Consider the following 15,060-nt stretch of genomic DNA (forward strand, 5'->3'; position numbering starts at 1 on the left):
TAGGATAGATTCCACCTGTTAGAACTGACCTATAAATATAAAGCACAAGACTTTATAAAATAACTCAGAATTAAAATAAAAATATAAGACTAAATATTCTACTCCTGCAGAAGTTCCTGCTACATGGTGGTGTGGATAGTATGGATCGTTACACAGCTGATGGGCTAAGGCTGAGTTCATAGGCTTTCCCTTTTGCTTCACTAGTGTTCTAGCTTCTCATTGCATCTGGAACCAATCAGGAATCTAATTTTCTTTAACCCCCTTCATTAGCATAAAGGTGTTGTTTCTTAATACTATTTTACCTTTAATCTTCACACTTCAAAAGATGGGCCTAGTCAATATAAGTACAATAATTGCTTCTAATTAATATTTTAAAATAAGCAAAATAGAGCTGGGCTGTGGCTCAGTGGTGGAGCGCTTGCCTGGCATGTGTGAGGTACTGGCTTTGATTCTCAGCACCACACATAAATAAATTAATAAATAAAGTAAAGGTCCATCAACAATTTAAAAACTATTTTAAAATAATAAGCAAAATAATGATTCCTCCCAGCCAGAACTTACCTCCTTGTGAATTGTCTTCAAATAATTCACGTACAAGTTTGTCAAAATCATAGGTTACTTCCGAAACAGAATCAGGCTCAAAAGTTGGATAAAATAGTGTATCATCTTCATGCTTTAAACTTCCTCCAAATGCCCAAGTAAAAGCAAACACAAAAAGCTTTTGAATCATTATTGTTAATTTATCAGGATTTTTCTCCAGATACCACAGATTTTCATTGCTGGGTAGAAATGAAAGGAAGGGTGAAGGTTTAGTTTTAGAAAGCAGCTCAGAAATTTCTTTCAATATATAAAAGTTTCATTTTTATTAAAAACTATAATATAGTTCAAGTGTTGACAGAAAAGTTTTAGAATTAATGTATAACTGTTCCTTTGATAAGTCATGTAAATTAGTTACTATTTTTAAAGTCCCATATGTGTAAGAGATCTGTAGTCAACCTTTATTTAATATATTCCTTTATATATTTTAAAATTTAATTCATTCAAACGTATCATTTTTATATTTCTAAAAGTATGTTTAACATACATTTTAATTTAATACATATATACATGTATAGTTAATTTATGTACATATTTTAATTTAATGTATACACACATTTCATTTTTATTTTAGGCTAATTAAGTAGCTGCAAGTTTATTTGTCTTTTGAGAGAAAATATGATAATTCTTCACTTTATGTAGATATAAGCAAATAGTATTCACTCTATATTCTTCTCAGCCAAATCCTAGAGGTTGATTTAGTTTAATGTGGCTAATCCTGGGCAGGGTAAATCTGGTGAGTATTTTCTAGTCTAGGTCAACTCAAGTCACTCCTGGTTCATGAAATTCAAGTCCTACTGTGATAAGGCTGGTGTTGATAGGGCTGGACAGAGATTTAAGCCTGATCTCAACACACTTTGTATATCACCAAACTGAAGTTTATTAGCAACCTTTAATGTATAAGTATTTACACAATCTTGTCTGAAATTTCTAGCCCTGTGTAATATGTGATAGTTCTTTTGGCAAATATTATTGAGTGGCTATAACATATCAGTTACTCTGAACAAAATCAGAATCCCCTTTTCACAGGAAAGGAAAATTAATACTAAACCATGATAAGAATAAAGAATAAAGAGTCAAGCATATCATGAAGAATAATAGCAGGGATAACTAATTTAGATTGCAGAAGTTAGGGAAGGTCTTTTTTGAAGCACCAGTTAAATTGATACCTGAAGAATGATTGGGCTTTGGCAAAACATAGAAGTATAGAATTTTGAGCAGAAGGAACACATGTGCCAAGACCCTGAAGTCAAAGGATCATTGCTAGTTTGAGGAAGTGGAGGGAAACAAAAGCCAGTGTCACTGAAGCACAGTTAGAGGAAAGATTAGGTCATAACTCTGGAGAGATGGACAGGGACTTTTTAAACTAGCCAAGATATTTTTCTTCTACTCAGAATAATGGGAAGTTATTAAGTTTATATTTTATAAATATTCTTTTATGGCTACTCAACTATTTCAATTTTTTTAAAAAAATCTCCAATTATGTTGAGAAATGACTAGAAGAATTGGGGAAACAAATTGGGAGTCTATTGCAACAGTATAGGAAAGAAATGATGGAAGTTTGGGCTCAGATGTCATAATCAAGACGGAGATAAGTGAATAGATGTGAAGGCAGAGCTGACAGTGGAAAGTCTATTTTTTAAAATTTATTTTTTAGTTTTTCGTGGACACAACATCTTTATTTTATTTTTATGTGGTGCTGAGGATCGAACCCAGCGCCCCGTGCATGCCAGGCGAGCGTGCTATCCTTTGAGCCACATCCCCAGCCCCGGAAAGTCTATTTAGAATGTCTTCTTTTTCAAAAGTGAATGTGACATGAATGGTCTCAGAGACTCATAATGAGATGTAGGAAGGCCCCAATAGTAATGCTCATATCATAAAAAAGTAGCAGAAGAAATGTTACACTAATCAATATTCAAAGATATAATTTATTGAGCACTTAACTATGTACCAAGCAGGCTCTGTTCTACGTACCTAGCATATCACATCATTATTTCATTTTATAACTGAGATAATCAAAGATTAAAAATTTTTAGTAACCAAATATATTTCATAGCTCATAAATGACAGATTCATAAATTAAATTCATGTCATTTTATTCATTTTTCCAATATGTACAGAGACTGGACAGAAGTATCCATATAATCTTATTTTTAAAAAATTAGTATAAAAATATGGTGATTTGTGGACCTGAAGTGGATTTTGATATTATACAATCACAAAAGTACTGGTGTGTTGACAAGTAATCCTGTATGTATTTGAGTATTTGGTTCCTACTAGATTTGTCAAATGAATGTAGCTGACCTCTTTTCTGGTTCCTTCAATTTGGTAGAATCTTTTGTCTCCTTAGTTGAAGTGTTATTCGGATCACCTTAAAAAGGAAAGAGTATTTTTATGCAATTAATAACAAACCTAAAATTTAGCTAGTTAATTCATGAGGTTTAATTTATAACACTGTTTAGTGGACTGTAAGTAAGAGAATATCTTTTCACATACATCATTGTAGGCAGATTGTAGCTGTCTTTTCCCATCCCTACAAGTTACCCATTCCATAGAGGAACTCAGTTTAATTGATTATTCATTAGTCTTTTAAGCTTATTTTTTTCTTTTTAATATTTATTTTTTAATAATAAAGTAAAATATATTTCTCATGGGACATTGATAAAATAGATAAAAGTATAAAGAAGAAAATAATGCCACCCATAATGCTATTATCCACCATTTTAGAACCATTAAAGTGTTAGTGCCTTTCGTTAAATGGGATAGATTCAAACTAAAAAGTTTTTTCTCCGCAAAAGAAATAATATGTGAGGTGAATAGGGAGCCTACATCCTGGGAACAAATTTTTACCCCTCACACATCAGATAGAGCTCTAATCTCTAGGGTATACAAATAACTCAAAAAGCTAAACAAACAAACAAAATAAATAAATAACCAATCAACAAATGGGCCAAGAACCTGAACAGACACTTCTCAGAAGAGGATATACAATCAATCAACAAGTATACAAAAAAGTGCTCATCATCTCTAGCAGTCAGAGAAATGCAAATAAAACTATTCTAAGATACCATCTCACTCCAGTAAGAATGGCAGCCATTATGAAGTCAAACAACAACAAGTGCTGGTGAGGATTCGGGAAAAAGGTACACTCATACACTGTTGGTGGGACTGCAAATTGGTGCAGCCAATTTGGAAAGCAGTATGGAGATTCCTTGGAAAGCTGGGAATGGAACCACCATTTGACCCAGCTATTCCTCTTCTTGGACTATACCCAAAGGACCTAAAAACAGCATACTACAGGGACACAGCCACATCAATGTTTATAGCAGCACAATTCACAATAGTTAGATTGTGAAGCCAACCTAGATGCCTTTCAATGGATGAATGAAAAAAAAAATGTGGCATATATACACAATGGAATATTACTCAGCACTAAAAAATAATAAGATCATGGCATTTGCAGGGAAATGGATGACATTAGAGCAGATTATGCTAAGTGAAGTTACTCAATCTCCAAAAAAAACAAATGCTGAATGTCTTCTCTGATATAAAGGGGGTGACTCAAAATGGGGAAGAGAGGAAGAGCATGGGAAGAAGATTACCTCTACATAGGGGTGGGAGGGAAAGGGAGGGAGAAGGGGAATTGCATGGATGGTGGAAGGAGACCCTCATTGTTATACAAAATACATGTATGAAGATGTGAGAAAAAAAGAATAGCATTACCCTAGATTAGGTAGAGAGAAGTGATGGGAGGGGAGAGGAGGGGTTGGGGAGATAGGAAGGATAATAGAATGAAACAGACATTATTATTACTGTGAATATATATGTGAATGCATGACCAATGTGATTCTGCAACCTGTGTACTCAGAAAAATGAGATATTGTATCCCATCTGATTCAAATGTATGATATGTCAAGGTTATTGTACTGACATGTGTAACTAATTAAAACAAATAAAAAAAATAAGATTCTACTTTTCAGCTACTGTGAATAATGCTGCTATGAACGTTGGTGTAGAAATATCTGTTAAGAGTATTTGCTTCCAATTATTTTGGGTAAACACTCAGAAGGGAAATTGCTGGGTCAAGTGGTGATAATTCTATATTTAATTTTTTGAGGAACTGCCATACCATTTTCCATAGTGGCTGGGTCATTTTACATTCTCATCAGTGATGTATGAAGGTTCCATTTTCTCCATATACATGCTAACACTTATTTTTTATTTATTAATAGTCATCCCAACAGGTGGGAAGTATTAACTCATTTCAATTTTCATATCCTTAATGATTAGTGATGTTGTGCATATTTTAATGTGCTTGTTGGTCATATGTCTATCTTCTTTGGAGAAATGTCTATCATCATTTGCCCATTTTAAAAATGGTTGTTGATTTTTTTTGTTGCTGTTGAGTAGTATGAGTTCTTTATATATTCTGGATATTAATCTCTATAAAATAAATGCTTTGAAAAATTCCCATTTTGTGAGTTATCTTTTCTGTTGATAATGACTTTTTATGCTCAAAAGATTTTAATTCAGATGAGGCCTAATTTTTCTTTTATTTTTTGATTGTGATTGACTTTGATGTTACATCAGTGCTGTACTGTCAGCTTTCTTTTGCTATACTTTGCAAGGTGACAAATAAAGTGAATCTGACGAATCTTTGTGCCATCTTTTGGAATAGGATGTCTCCAATTAATGATCCAAAAGAGAAAATGTGTCAAATATAAAATGAGATTCAGGCCCCAAATTATATATTAAGACTAACCATTCTTATTCAGCAATTATAAGAGATAATAAAACATCCAATATATACCAATGAATGAATTTCTGCAAGGTTACATAATTGCTAGTAGTTGAGAAAGTAAAGGGCAATCTTTGGATTAAATTTCCATCTTCTATTAGATGATTCTACTTCCATGTTCAAGGAAGCCTCCTAATTACATCCTCATTCTTCCCAAAATTTAAGATCATGATTTCTGCTCTTAAATGAACCCTCAATGTAAACAGTAAATTTTTTAAATTTATTCTTAAGGAATATGCTCTCACATCCCCACAATGACCATTCAGTTTTTCCCATATACTTCAAACCAACATTTCACTTCCCTCAACTCAATAGAGATAACTTTGGCTCTAATTTTATGAGAAAAAATTGAAATCATTATAGATGATCTTTTTCAATTTTCTACCTCCGTATTCTTCTAGAAGAGACAGTCTTTCTGGCATTGTAGCTATATTTGGGACTATTACTTAATTCAGTTTGTGTGTAGCCTATTGTCATCCTCTAGGATCTGTTTCTGCTGGCTGCAGACTAATAAATTAAACTGAGATGCAAAGGAGATGCCATTCCTGAATCCTTAAAATCTTTAAGGGTAGCATTAATTTCTACCATCCTCTCCCCGCAAACCTGAAAGTGACACTTTTAAAATTATTATTTAGAGACAATTCAGATGCAATTTCAGAGATTTCCATTTGACCTTTCCCACTATATATTTTTTATCCCAGACTAAAGACCCAATTTGGTCAAAGGATTAAGTACATTAAATCCAGTTATATATTTTGGGATCAGGAAAATAACCAGGAGGTGGGGTCCTAGTGAACTCTATCTAGTAAACTGAACTTTGGTCAGAATTTTGTACGTCATTTATTCCCTAGTCCTCATATGAATGGACTCTAATTGAGATGGACATGAAGATGCCTTTGGTTTCTGGATATCAATGTCAAGTCAGACCCTCTGTCCTACAATTCTAAAATTCTTTTGAATATGCTTCATTCTCTAGGGAAGTCACCCAAATAAATGGCTGTAGTTCCCTTCGGAGAAGAACCAGTACCATTATTTTTGTAAATGTGTTCCATTTTATTTTAGAGGGTCCCAACCTTCTGTTTTGTCAATGGCTCTAAACCTGAAACATAGCTCAGGTCTGGAAATTGGCAAGAGATTATAATGGCTTACTGGAGCAACTACTCTTAACCTCCTGGACACTCATCCTTGATTTCTTCTCATGACACAAGCTTCTGGTACCTTGTTGCCGGCACATATGTTTCACTCCTGATGATTCTATATTCTATTACTTATCTTCATAACTCTCTGAAACTCATATCATCCCTGCTCCTTTCATCTGTTTCTGGAGGTTAAGGACCATTATTTGGCTTTTATTTTTCCAGGGTCCTATTATCTTCATTGCTATCATTAAATCTTGTTCAGTTTCTGGTCTACAGAGAGCCATCATTGAAACTTTGAGTAATGCATTCCTCAGAGGGTTGAAGGAGGTCTGGGGTTTTAAAAACTGGAGTAATTATTTGCTCTTATGCCTCCACCCTAAGTGTTGGAGTTATCCACTTAGTTTTCTCTGGAGTTGACCACTCTGATTTCTAAGTCCTGGTCCTGAGTTTTTATTGCCCTCTGTCTTAGGACCTTAAAAACCTCTTTGGATGTTATATAGGAGGACTTCTAGAGGAGTTTCTAACATCTCTAACTAGATTACAGATATGCTTTTTTTTTTTTAATTGGTGCTGAGGATTGAACCCAGGGCCTTGTGCATGCAAGGCAAGCATTCTACCAACTGAGCTATTTCCCCAGCCCACAGATAACAGATATGCTTATTTAACCTTGTAGTTCTGTCAGCCATTTTTTTCATATATTTTCTTCTCTCTCTCTCTCTCTCTCTCTCTCTCTCACACACACACACACACACAGAAACACACACACACACTATATTCTTAATCTGTCTTTTACAATTAATAACCTCTCTTTTTTATTGGTCAAGGTGACTTTCACTCTAAAATAAAATTAGGATGGATATTTGAGTTGCCTTTATTCATAATGCTATACTGATTTCTAAATCTACTGGTTTCTCCTTATATATGTTTTACTACTTTGCATATTTATGCTTTTGGATGATTATAACTTACAATTAGAATTTTTAACAGTTTTCCCTATTAACTCAAAGAATTGTTGAAACATGGCAAAAAAAAATCTTCCCCTAATAGAAAACCTCCAAGGGTTCTTCAGGTTTTTTGTCATCTTATAATATTGTGTATGATTTTAATTTACTTTTATTGATATGCTCCCCATGAAGGATTTTTAGTTTGTTCCATATGCATATTTGCTGTTGGTCCAAATAAATTGAAAATTTCTGGCTTCAATTTCTTTTACAGAAGATGATAAATTGCCATTGACTGGCAAAGCTGTAATATCATTAATGTGACTTAGGGGGAAAAACTCACCTTCTCCAAATCCTCCATTTCTACTCATGAATTCAAAGAAAGCATCAAGAATTCTGCAGAGAGTTATGATAACTGTTATGTCCTGTACAGGAAATGGCTGAAATTTCTGATGCTTCTTTATAAATTTTAGTCCGTCAGTGACACTTTTGTGAATCATGAATTCAAGACAATCTACTCCTGATTGATTCATGATTTTAGAGGTTTTTGAAAGCCATGACTTGACATAAGGCTCCCATCCCAGATCAACAGGATCCTAATAATAAAAAGCATAAGAAAATCTTAAGTAAATTAAAAAATATGCTGTTCTCCTACTTCCTTTTTGCTTTATCAGTGTCCTCTGCCAAATATAGCTTAGAGTTATTATTCATTAAAGGGCAAGTGGTCAAAAACAGCTCAAGTAATTATCATTCTCTGGAATGATATATGTTTCTAACCATAGTTTTATCAGACAACAGGCAATTGGAGGAGTATGTGTAGGGAGGTGTATTGAGGCAGTGTATGTGGGTGAGGGGAACTGTTTACCTAGAAGTAGTCCTGGACTTAATTAGCTATATTATAGCACAGAGCTAATCATAGCTAATAATTAATTTCATTTATAGAATATACTGATTTTTTTGTGGTGTCTTTTACCTCCTCACTACTGTCTTGGCAATGTGTTTTCCAAGTTCTAAGAGTAAGAAAAGGTCTCAGGGAAATATTTCCTCTGTTGGAAAATTAGTTCACACCAGCAGCCTAACCTGTCTAATTGAAAGCACTACTTACAGTTGGAGAAAATATTGACACTTCAATTATTGAGAGTAATTGAATTAAGTAATAAATGCATTCATATTCAATTCTAGATTATGAGGTTTTGGGGTCACTTCTGAACTACTGGGTTGTGCTTCTGGATCCAGAGGTAAAAGTAAAATAAACATTAAAGTGCTATCAATAGTGACTGGCTACTATCCTAAACAACATGTTTTCTTTGTTAAGAAAATTTTTTGAAAACTTACCATATATATCATTGCACACCGGCTGACAGTAGCAGGACTGGCCTGAGAGAGAGTATCCATTTCAAAAATAACTCTTATCTTACTAGTTAAAACTATTCTCTCACTGTTTGCTAGGAACAGTGTTCTAGTTTCATCAAACACAGAATTTAGATTCTCTATCCACAAAGTATCCACTGGACCATCTAAGATAATCCACTGCCAGTCAAAATCTAGAGAGAAAAATAAGGTAAAAGGTAATATAACTGAGAATAATCTCTATTTTTTATTACAATTTTGCAAATTTTCTGTTTTAGAGAATATTTTCCAAAATGAAAAATTGTCTTAGAAAACACTAGGTATTGTTTAGACATGAATTGGATAATTAATCTTTAAAATGTGGATAGAAGACCGATTTATGATCTTTTTCATAATAATATGATTTGTAAGTATGTCAGTCAGCTTTTCATTGTTGTGATTCAAACACTTGACAAAAACAATTTAGAGGAGGTAAAGTTTATTTTGGATTCACAGTTTCAGAGATTTAGTCAATGGTCAGCTGATTCCATTGCTCTGGGCCTGTCAGTGAGGCAGAGCATTGTGGTGAAAAGAGTGTGGTGGAGGAAATCTTCTCAGCTCACGGCAGTTGGGAAGCAGAGAGACTGAGCAAGGAGTCAGGGACAAAATATCATCACAAATGGCATGCCCTCAGTGCCCTACTTCCTCCAGCCATGCCCCTCCTGCCTACAGTTACCACCAAATGATACTTAAAATATTAATCCATCAAATGAACTATTCCACCAATCAGAATTCAGCTCTCATAATCTGATCATTTCACCTCTGAACATTCCTGCATTGCCACATGAGGTGTTTGGGGGTCATCTTGTATCTAACACCATAACAGTGAGTTTGCTCCTTCCACTCATGAGTAATTTTTAGCATGCTACTCTTAGTAAATAGCAAAGGGAAAGAGATACTCTTCAAATAATCAAATAAATGAAAAGTTTGGAGTATATCACACTTGAAATCCATTTACTCGTCTTTCCACATTCCTCTTTCTAGTCCATCTGGGCCACTTTAACAAAACACCGTAGACTGAGTTACATATAAATAACATAAATTTATTTCTTATGGCTCTGGAGGTTTGGAAGTCCAATATCAAGATGCCAGCATATTCAGTGTCTGGTGAGAGCCATCCTCTTGGTTCACAGAAGGGTGCTTTTTCCTCTTTGTGTCCTTTTTGTTTTCCTCTTTGTGGCCCCTCTTAGTGGCCTTTTTTTTTTTTTTTAAATAAGGGCACTAATTTCAAACATGAGGACAGAGCCTTCATGATCTAATCATTTCCCAGAAGCCCCACCTCCTAATAGCATTAACTTGAGGGTTAGGAGTTACATGAATTTGGGATATAAACCTCAGATCATAGAATACACTATATTTCACTGTATAATCATTACCACTGAATTAATATAAGTTCATGAGTATTTCATGCATCCTAATCTTGCACCAAAAATAGCTTGGTAAAAAATAGTTTCTACTATACTGGCACATTTTTTTTTTTAAAAAAAGCTTCATATAATGGTCATATTCTACTTTTTTTTGCAAAAAAATGGCATAAAATCTGTGACAGTTATGCAATGATATTTGGCATTCCATAGCCAACACAATTTCTACAATTTTAGAAAATCCATTGGTCAGAATAAGGGAAGTGTGAATAGGTCACTCTGCAGACAGAACATAGCTAACCACCTAAGACATTAAAGTATCCCTGAGGAGAGCTAGGATTCATATAGCCATCACTGCTAAGATGGGTTCTGGCTGACTGAAATACCTGCCCTAGATATTGTCCTAAAACCCCATAAAGAAAACTTATTATGCTCCAATCATTATATCCTACCGAAAATGACATACAAATACTAGAGGAAGTAGAAGCAGCAGCAGAAGTCTCTTTTAAAGTCTGGATCGTAAATGTACCAACAGTGGATGTGTTGGTATGAAGTTCAATTGGAGTGGGGAAAACAATGGTTGGGGATCCTCTAGTAGACTGTCAGCTCCTTTGGAGTAGGGATCATGTCAAATACACATTCTGATTTTGCCTGGGAATATAGCAATTGTTTGGAGTCCCACTTCAGAGGCCCTGCTGTTTTTCACATCATTATTTATTTTTGCCATTAATTTCTATTTGGTTTTTGTGAAGGATCAAAGGTCATTTATAAAATGAAGAACTATTTAAGCCTTAGTATTTCTATATCATAATAATATATACTATAATCACACAAAATTGTGATACACACAAAATTTAAATAAACACAAGAGGAAATAATAAATTGTGCAAGCCAAATAGCACTAGGCAAAATATATTTAAAGATATAAAATAACTCATATCAGTTCAAAATGTCTTCTGTATTATTAATCATCTTCATGAATTTAATAAAAATACTTACTTGGAATTTGTGGACATTTTTCAATTTTCTCTAACTCATTTAGAAAAACATTATCATCAATATCTGCTGAATCAGAGGAACCAAGTTTGAAAACCTAAAATATGCAATCAATAATGTTAAAGTTTTTATTTGAAAATTCCCAACCACAATGAGTGATATGTCTGTATGCTTTCTTGAGTGAGAGAAATGTGAAAGGCAGGAGGTTCTCCAGCTGAAAAGGCTGACACATAACCAGCATACTATAAGTTGCAAGTAACTGACTTGCAACTACTGTTTATTTCCTTTTAGAATATTATTTTTTTGTTTCTTGCCCCCCATGCAAAAATAGTACATGTTTGTTGTTTAATACTCAAATAATACATCAAAGCACAAGGAAGAAAGCATAAGTTCTTTGAATTTCCACCATATATAGACCACTATCATTGATATTTTGGTGCATATTTTTCCTAGACTTTTCTTCTTATCAATTCTCAAATCTTAGGGTTTGCAAGAATTACCTGGAGGCTGGTAAATTGCACATCCTAAGATCTCATCTTGGGTGATTCTGATTGAAGAGGTTTGGGGTGAAGCCCATGGTTTTCATTTTTAATGCTCAGTCTAGGTGATTCTAATACAAATTTTTCTTATACCTACCTTTGAGGCATTCTTATCTATGCATGTGATTAACTTAATTATCTGTGGAGAAGATTTTATTATTCATTTCCTCAGCAGAGCTGAGTGATATGTCATGAGCTAACTGGCCCTGGTTTCCTCTGCCATTAAGAAAAGTAGTGGAAGAGAAGACAAAACATGAAAGCTATGCTGGGGGCTGAAGAGAGAGAGAGCAAGCAAGGGTCTCAGGTTTGAACAAGGCCCTAGCAATACAACAGACAGTAGTCAGCTGGTGCTAATCTCCAGGCCTCATCAGAAGGTAATCAACTCCCAGGCTATTTCCAATTATTATAATTATGAAAGTTAAGAAATTATCATCCTCAGACATAAATAATTATGCCCTAGTGTATCTCCTTCTGAAGATAGTATTTTAAAAATGTGGGATTGTGGGGTCAAAGTTTATATGTATTTATTTTAAAATAATTTTTATTAGATTTCTTCCCAAAGGTTTGTAGCAATAAAATTCCTACCAAGGGCCGAGGGCCATGGCACACACTTTTAATCTCAGCAGCTCTGGAGTCTGAGGCAGGAGAATCACAAGTTCAGGGCCAGGCTTAGCAATTTTGTGAGGCCTTACCTCCAAATAAAAAAAATAAAAAGGGTTTGGTTGGGGACCTAGCTCAGTAGTAAAGGGCCCTGGGTTCAATCCCCAGTACCAAAAACTAAAAAATTAAAATTAAAATCTTCCTACCAACTCGGTGTAATAATGCACGTTTCTCCACATCCTTGCCAACACTAATTGTGTTTGCTATCAATATTCTAAAGTTTTGAAAAACTGACAAAGAAGAAAAACCTATGCCTATCATTTTTCTAACTTTCATTTCTTTGACTAACAGCTAGGCTGAATTTCTTGTCATACTTCTTCTGGCAGTTTGTATTTATTCTATCAATTTTCTATTCATGTCCTTTTATCTTTTCCTCATTTAGTTATTTCATATTTTCTTACTCATTTTTAAAGATCCATTTAACATCATGAATCTTTATGGATTTTTGTCATTACATTTAGATTTATCACCTATAAATGTTGTAAATATTTTCTCCTAAAATGTGGTTTGCTGTGGGGAGCAGTGATGTGGATCTAGATGTCTGATGGCCTCATTGTTTCGGTGTTCTTGCACTGTGATTTCCCTGAGCAAAAGTACAGGGTTAACATTTCCCAGTTGCTATGGTGACTCCAGCCCTTGGTTGCTCTGGGCAATTGCTCAGGGTTATCAGTTATGACCTTGAAATGAAGACATTGACTCCTAGGGATAGAAGATTCTGAGCATAGTAAGACAAACAAAATTGTCTCATCTGCACTGTGACCTTCAAGCCTGCTGCTTTGCAGAAACTTTCTCACGAATAACCTTTTGATGATAAAACCTATATAATAAACATGTGGAGCTAGCTTTGGGTCACTGTTCTCAATCAGAGTTCCATTTCCCACCTGATCCAGCTTTTCTCTCTAAATGTTTGTGTGTTTTTCTTAATCCCCCATTGCCCCTCGCCAGTTCTTGAATAATGGTGCAGGTCGTGACAGTTTGCTTTAACTTAGTTTATAGTAACTTTTGCAAAGAAATTTTCATACTTACATTTATAGTCAAATCCTTTCATTTTTTTACTTAGGATTTTGGGGTGTACAGTCTTAGTTAAAGACTTTCTAACTCTGAAAATATGCCCCTAAATATTATATTCTTATAATTTTGTCATAACATTTAGATTGCTAATTCATCTCGAATTTTATTTCTGTTGAGTGAGTGAGGGTTTTTTTTCCATATTTTCATATAAGACAGTGGCACATTTAATAGTGGATTAAATAAAGAATTCCTTCCTCATTAATTAGATCTCTCAAACAAAAGTTAAATAAAGAAACTATAGAACTCAATAATATAATCAATAACTTAGTCTTAACTGAAATATATAGAATATTTAATTAATCAACAAGTGAACATGTTTTCTTCTCAGCAGCACATGGATCCTTCTTTAAAATAGATTATGTATTATGCCACAAAGCAACTCTTAGCAAATACAAAAAAGTAGAGATACTAACCTGCATTCTATTAGATCATAATGGAATGAAATTGGAAATCAATGATAAAGTAAACAATAAAAGCCACTCTAACACCTGGAGACTAAATATTAAAGGAACAATGAGTTGCAAAAGACACCAAAGAGGAGATTAAAAAATTCTTAGAGGTAAATGAGAACACTGATACAACATATCAAAATCTATGGGACACTACGAAGGCTAAGAGGACACTAAGAGGAAAGTTCTTGCATGAAGTTCATTCCTTAAAAGAAGAAAAAGTCAACAAATGACCTAATGTTACATCTCAAGGCCCTAGGAAAAGAAGAACAAATCATCACCAAAAGCAGTAGAAGACAGGAAATAATTAAAATCAGAGCTGAAATCAATGAAATTGAAACAAAAAAACAACTGAAAAAATTGACAAAATAAAAAGTTGGTTATTAAAAAAAATAAATAAAATTGATAAAGCCTTAGCCATTCTAACAAAGAGAAGGAGAGAGAAAACTCAAATTACTAACATCCATGATGAAACAGGAAATATCACCATGGACACTATACAAATACAAAAAGTAATTAGAAATTATTTTGAAAATTTGTACTCCAATAAAATGAAAAATATCAAAAACATTGACAAATTTCTAGAGTCATATGATTTCCCAAACTGAACCAGGATGTTATACACAATTTAAACAGATCAATTTCAAGCAATGAAATAGAAGACGCCATCAGAAGCCTACCAACCAAGAAAAACCCAGGGTCAGATGCATACACAGCTGAGTTCTATAAGACCTTTAAAGAAGAACTGACACCAATACTCCTCAAATTATTTCATGAAACAGAAAAAGAATGAATACTTCCAAACTCATTCTATGAGGCCAAAGCTAGACAAAGACATATCAATGAAAGAAAACTTCAGACCAATGTCTCTAATGAGCACAGATACAAAAATTCTCAATAAAATTCTGGCAAATGGAATACAAAAACATTAAAAAAAGATAGTGCACCATGATCAAGTGGGATTCATTCCAGGGATGCAAGGTTGGTTCAACATACAGAAATCTATAAATGTAGTTCATCTCACCAATAGATTTAAAGATAGGAATCACATGATCATCTCAATAGACGCAGAAAAGGCATTTCACAAAATACAGCACCTTTTCATGTTCAAAACACT

At 34.0% G+C, this 15,060-nt stretch overlaps 1 protein-coding gene across 1 annotated transcript in view; it reads right to left on the reverse strand.

Moving 5' to 3' along the window:
* The window catches only part of Dnah14 (dynein axonemal heavy chain 14), a gene marked incomplete at its 5' end in the record, with an annotated part of 341,751 nt that overhangs the window by 160,847 nt on the left and 165,844 nt on the right, over nucleotides 1-15,060 (reverse strand). Inside the window, 5 exons of the mRNA XM_048809786.1 lie at nucleotides 562-779; nucleotides 2,902-2,968; nucleotides 7,819-8,071; nucleotides 8,811-9,019; nucleotides 11,228-11,321. Coding sequence (XP_048665743.1) covers nucleotides 562-779; nucleotides 2,902-2,968; nucleotides 7,819-8,071; nucleotides 8,811-9,019; nucleotides 11,228-11,321 — 841 coding nt within the window. The remainder of the gene's footprint in view (nucleotides 1-561; nucleotides 780-2,901; nucleotides 2,969-7,818; nucleotides 8,072-8,810; nucleotides 9,020-11,227; nucleotides 11,322-15,060) is intronic.

Source organism: Marmota marmota, unplaced genomic scaffold, assembly GCF_001458135.2.
Source record: "Marmota marmota marmota unplaced genomic scaffold, marMar, whole genome shotgun sequence".
Lineage (NCBI taxonomy): Eukaryota > Metazoa > Chordata > Mammalia > Rodentia > Sciuridae > Marmota > Marmota marmota.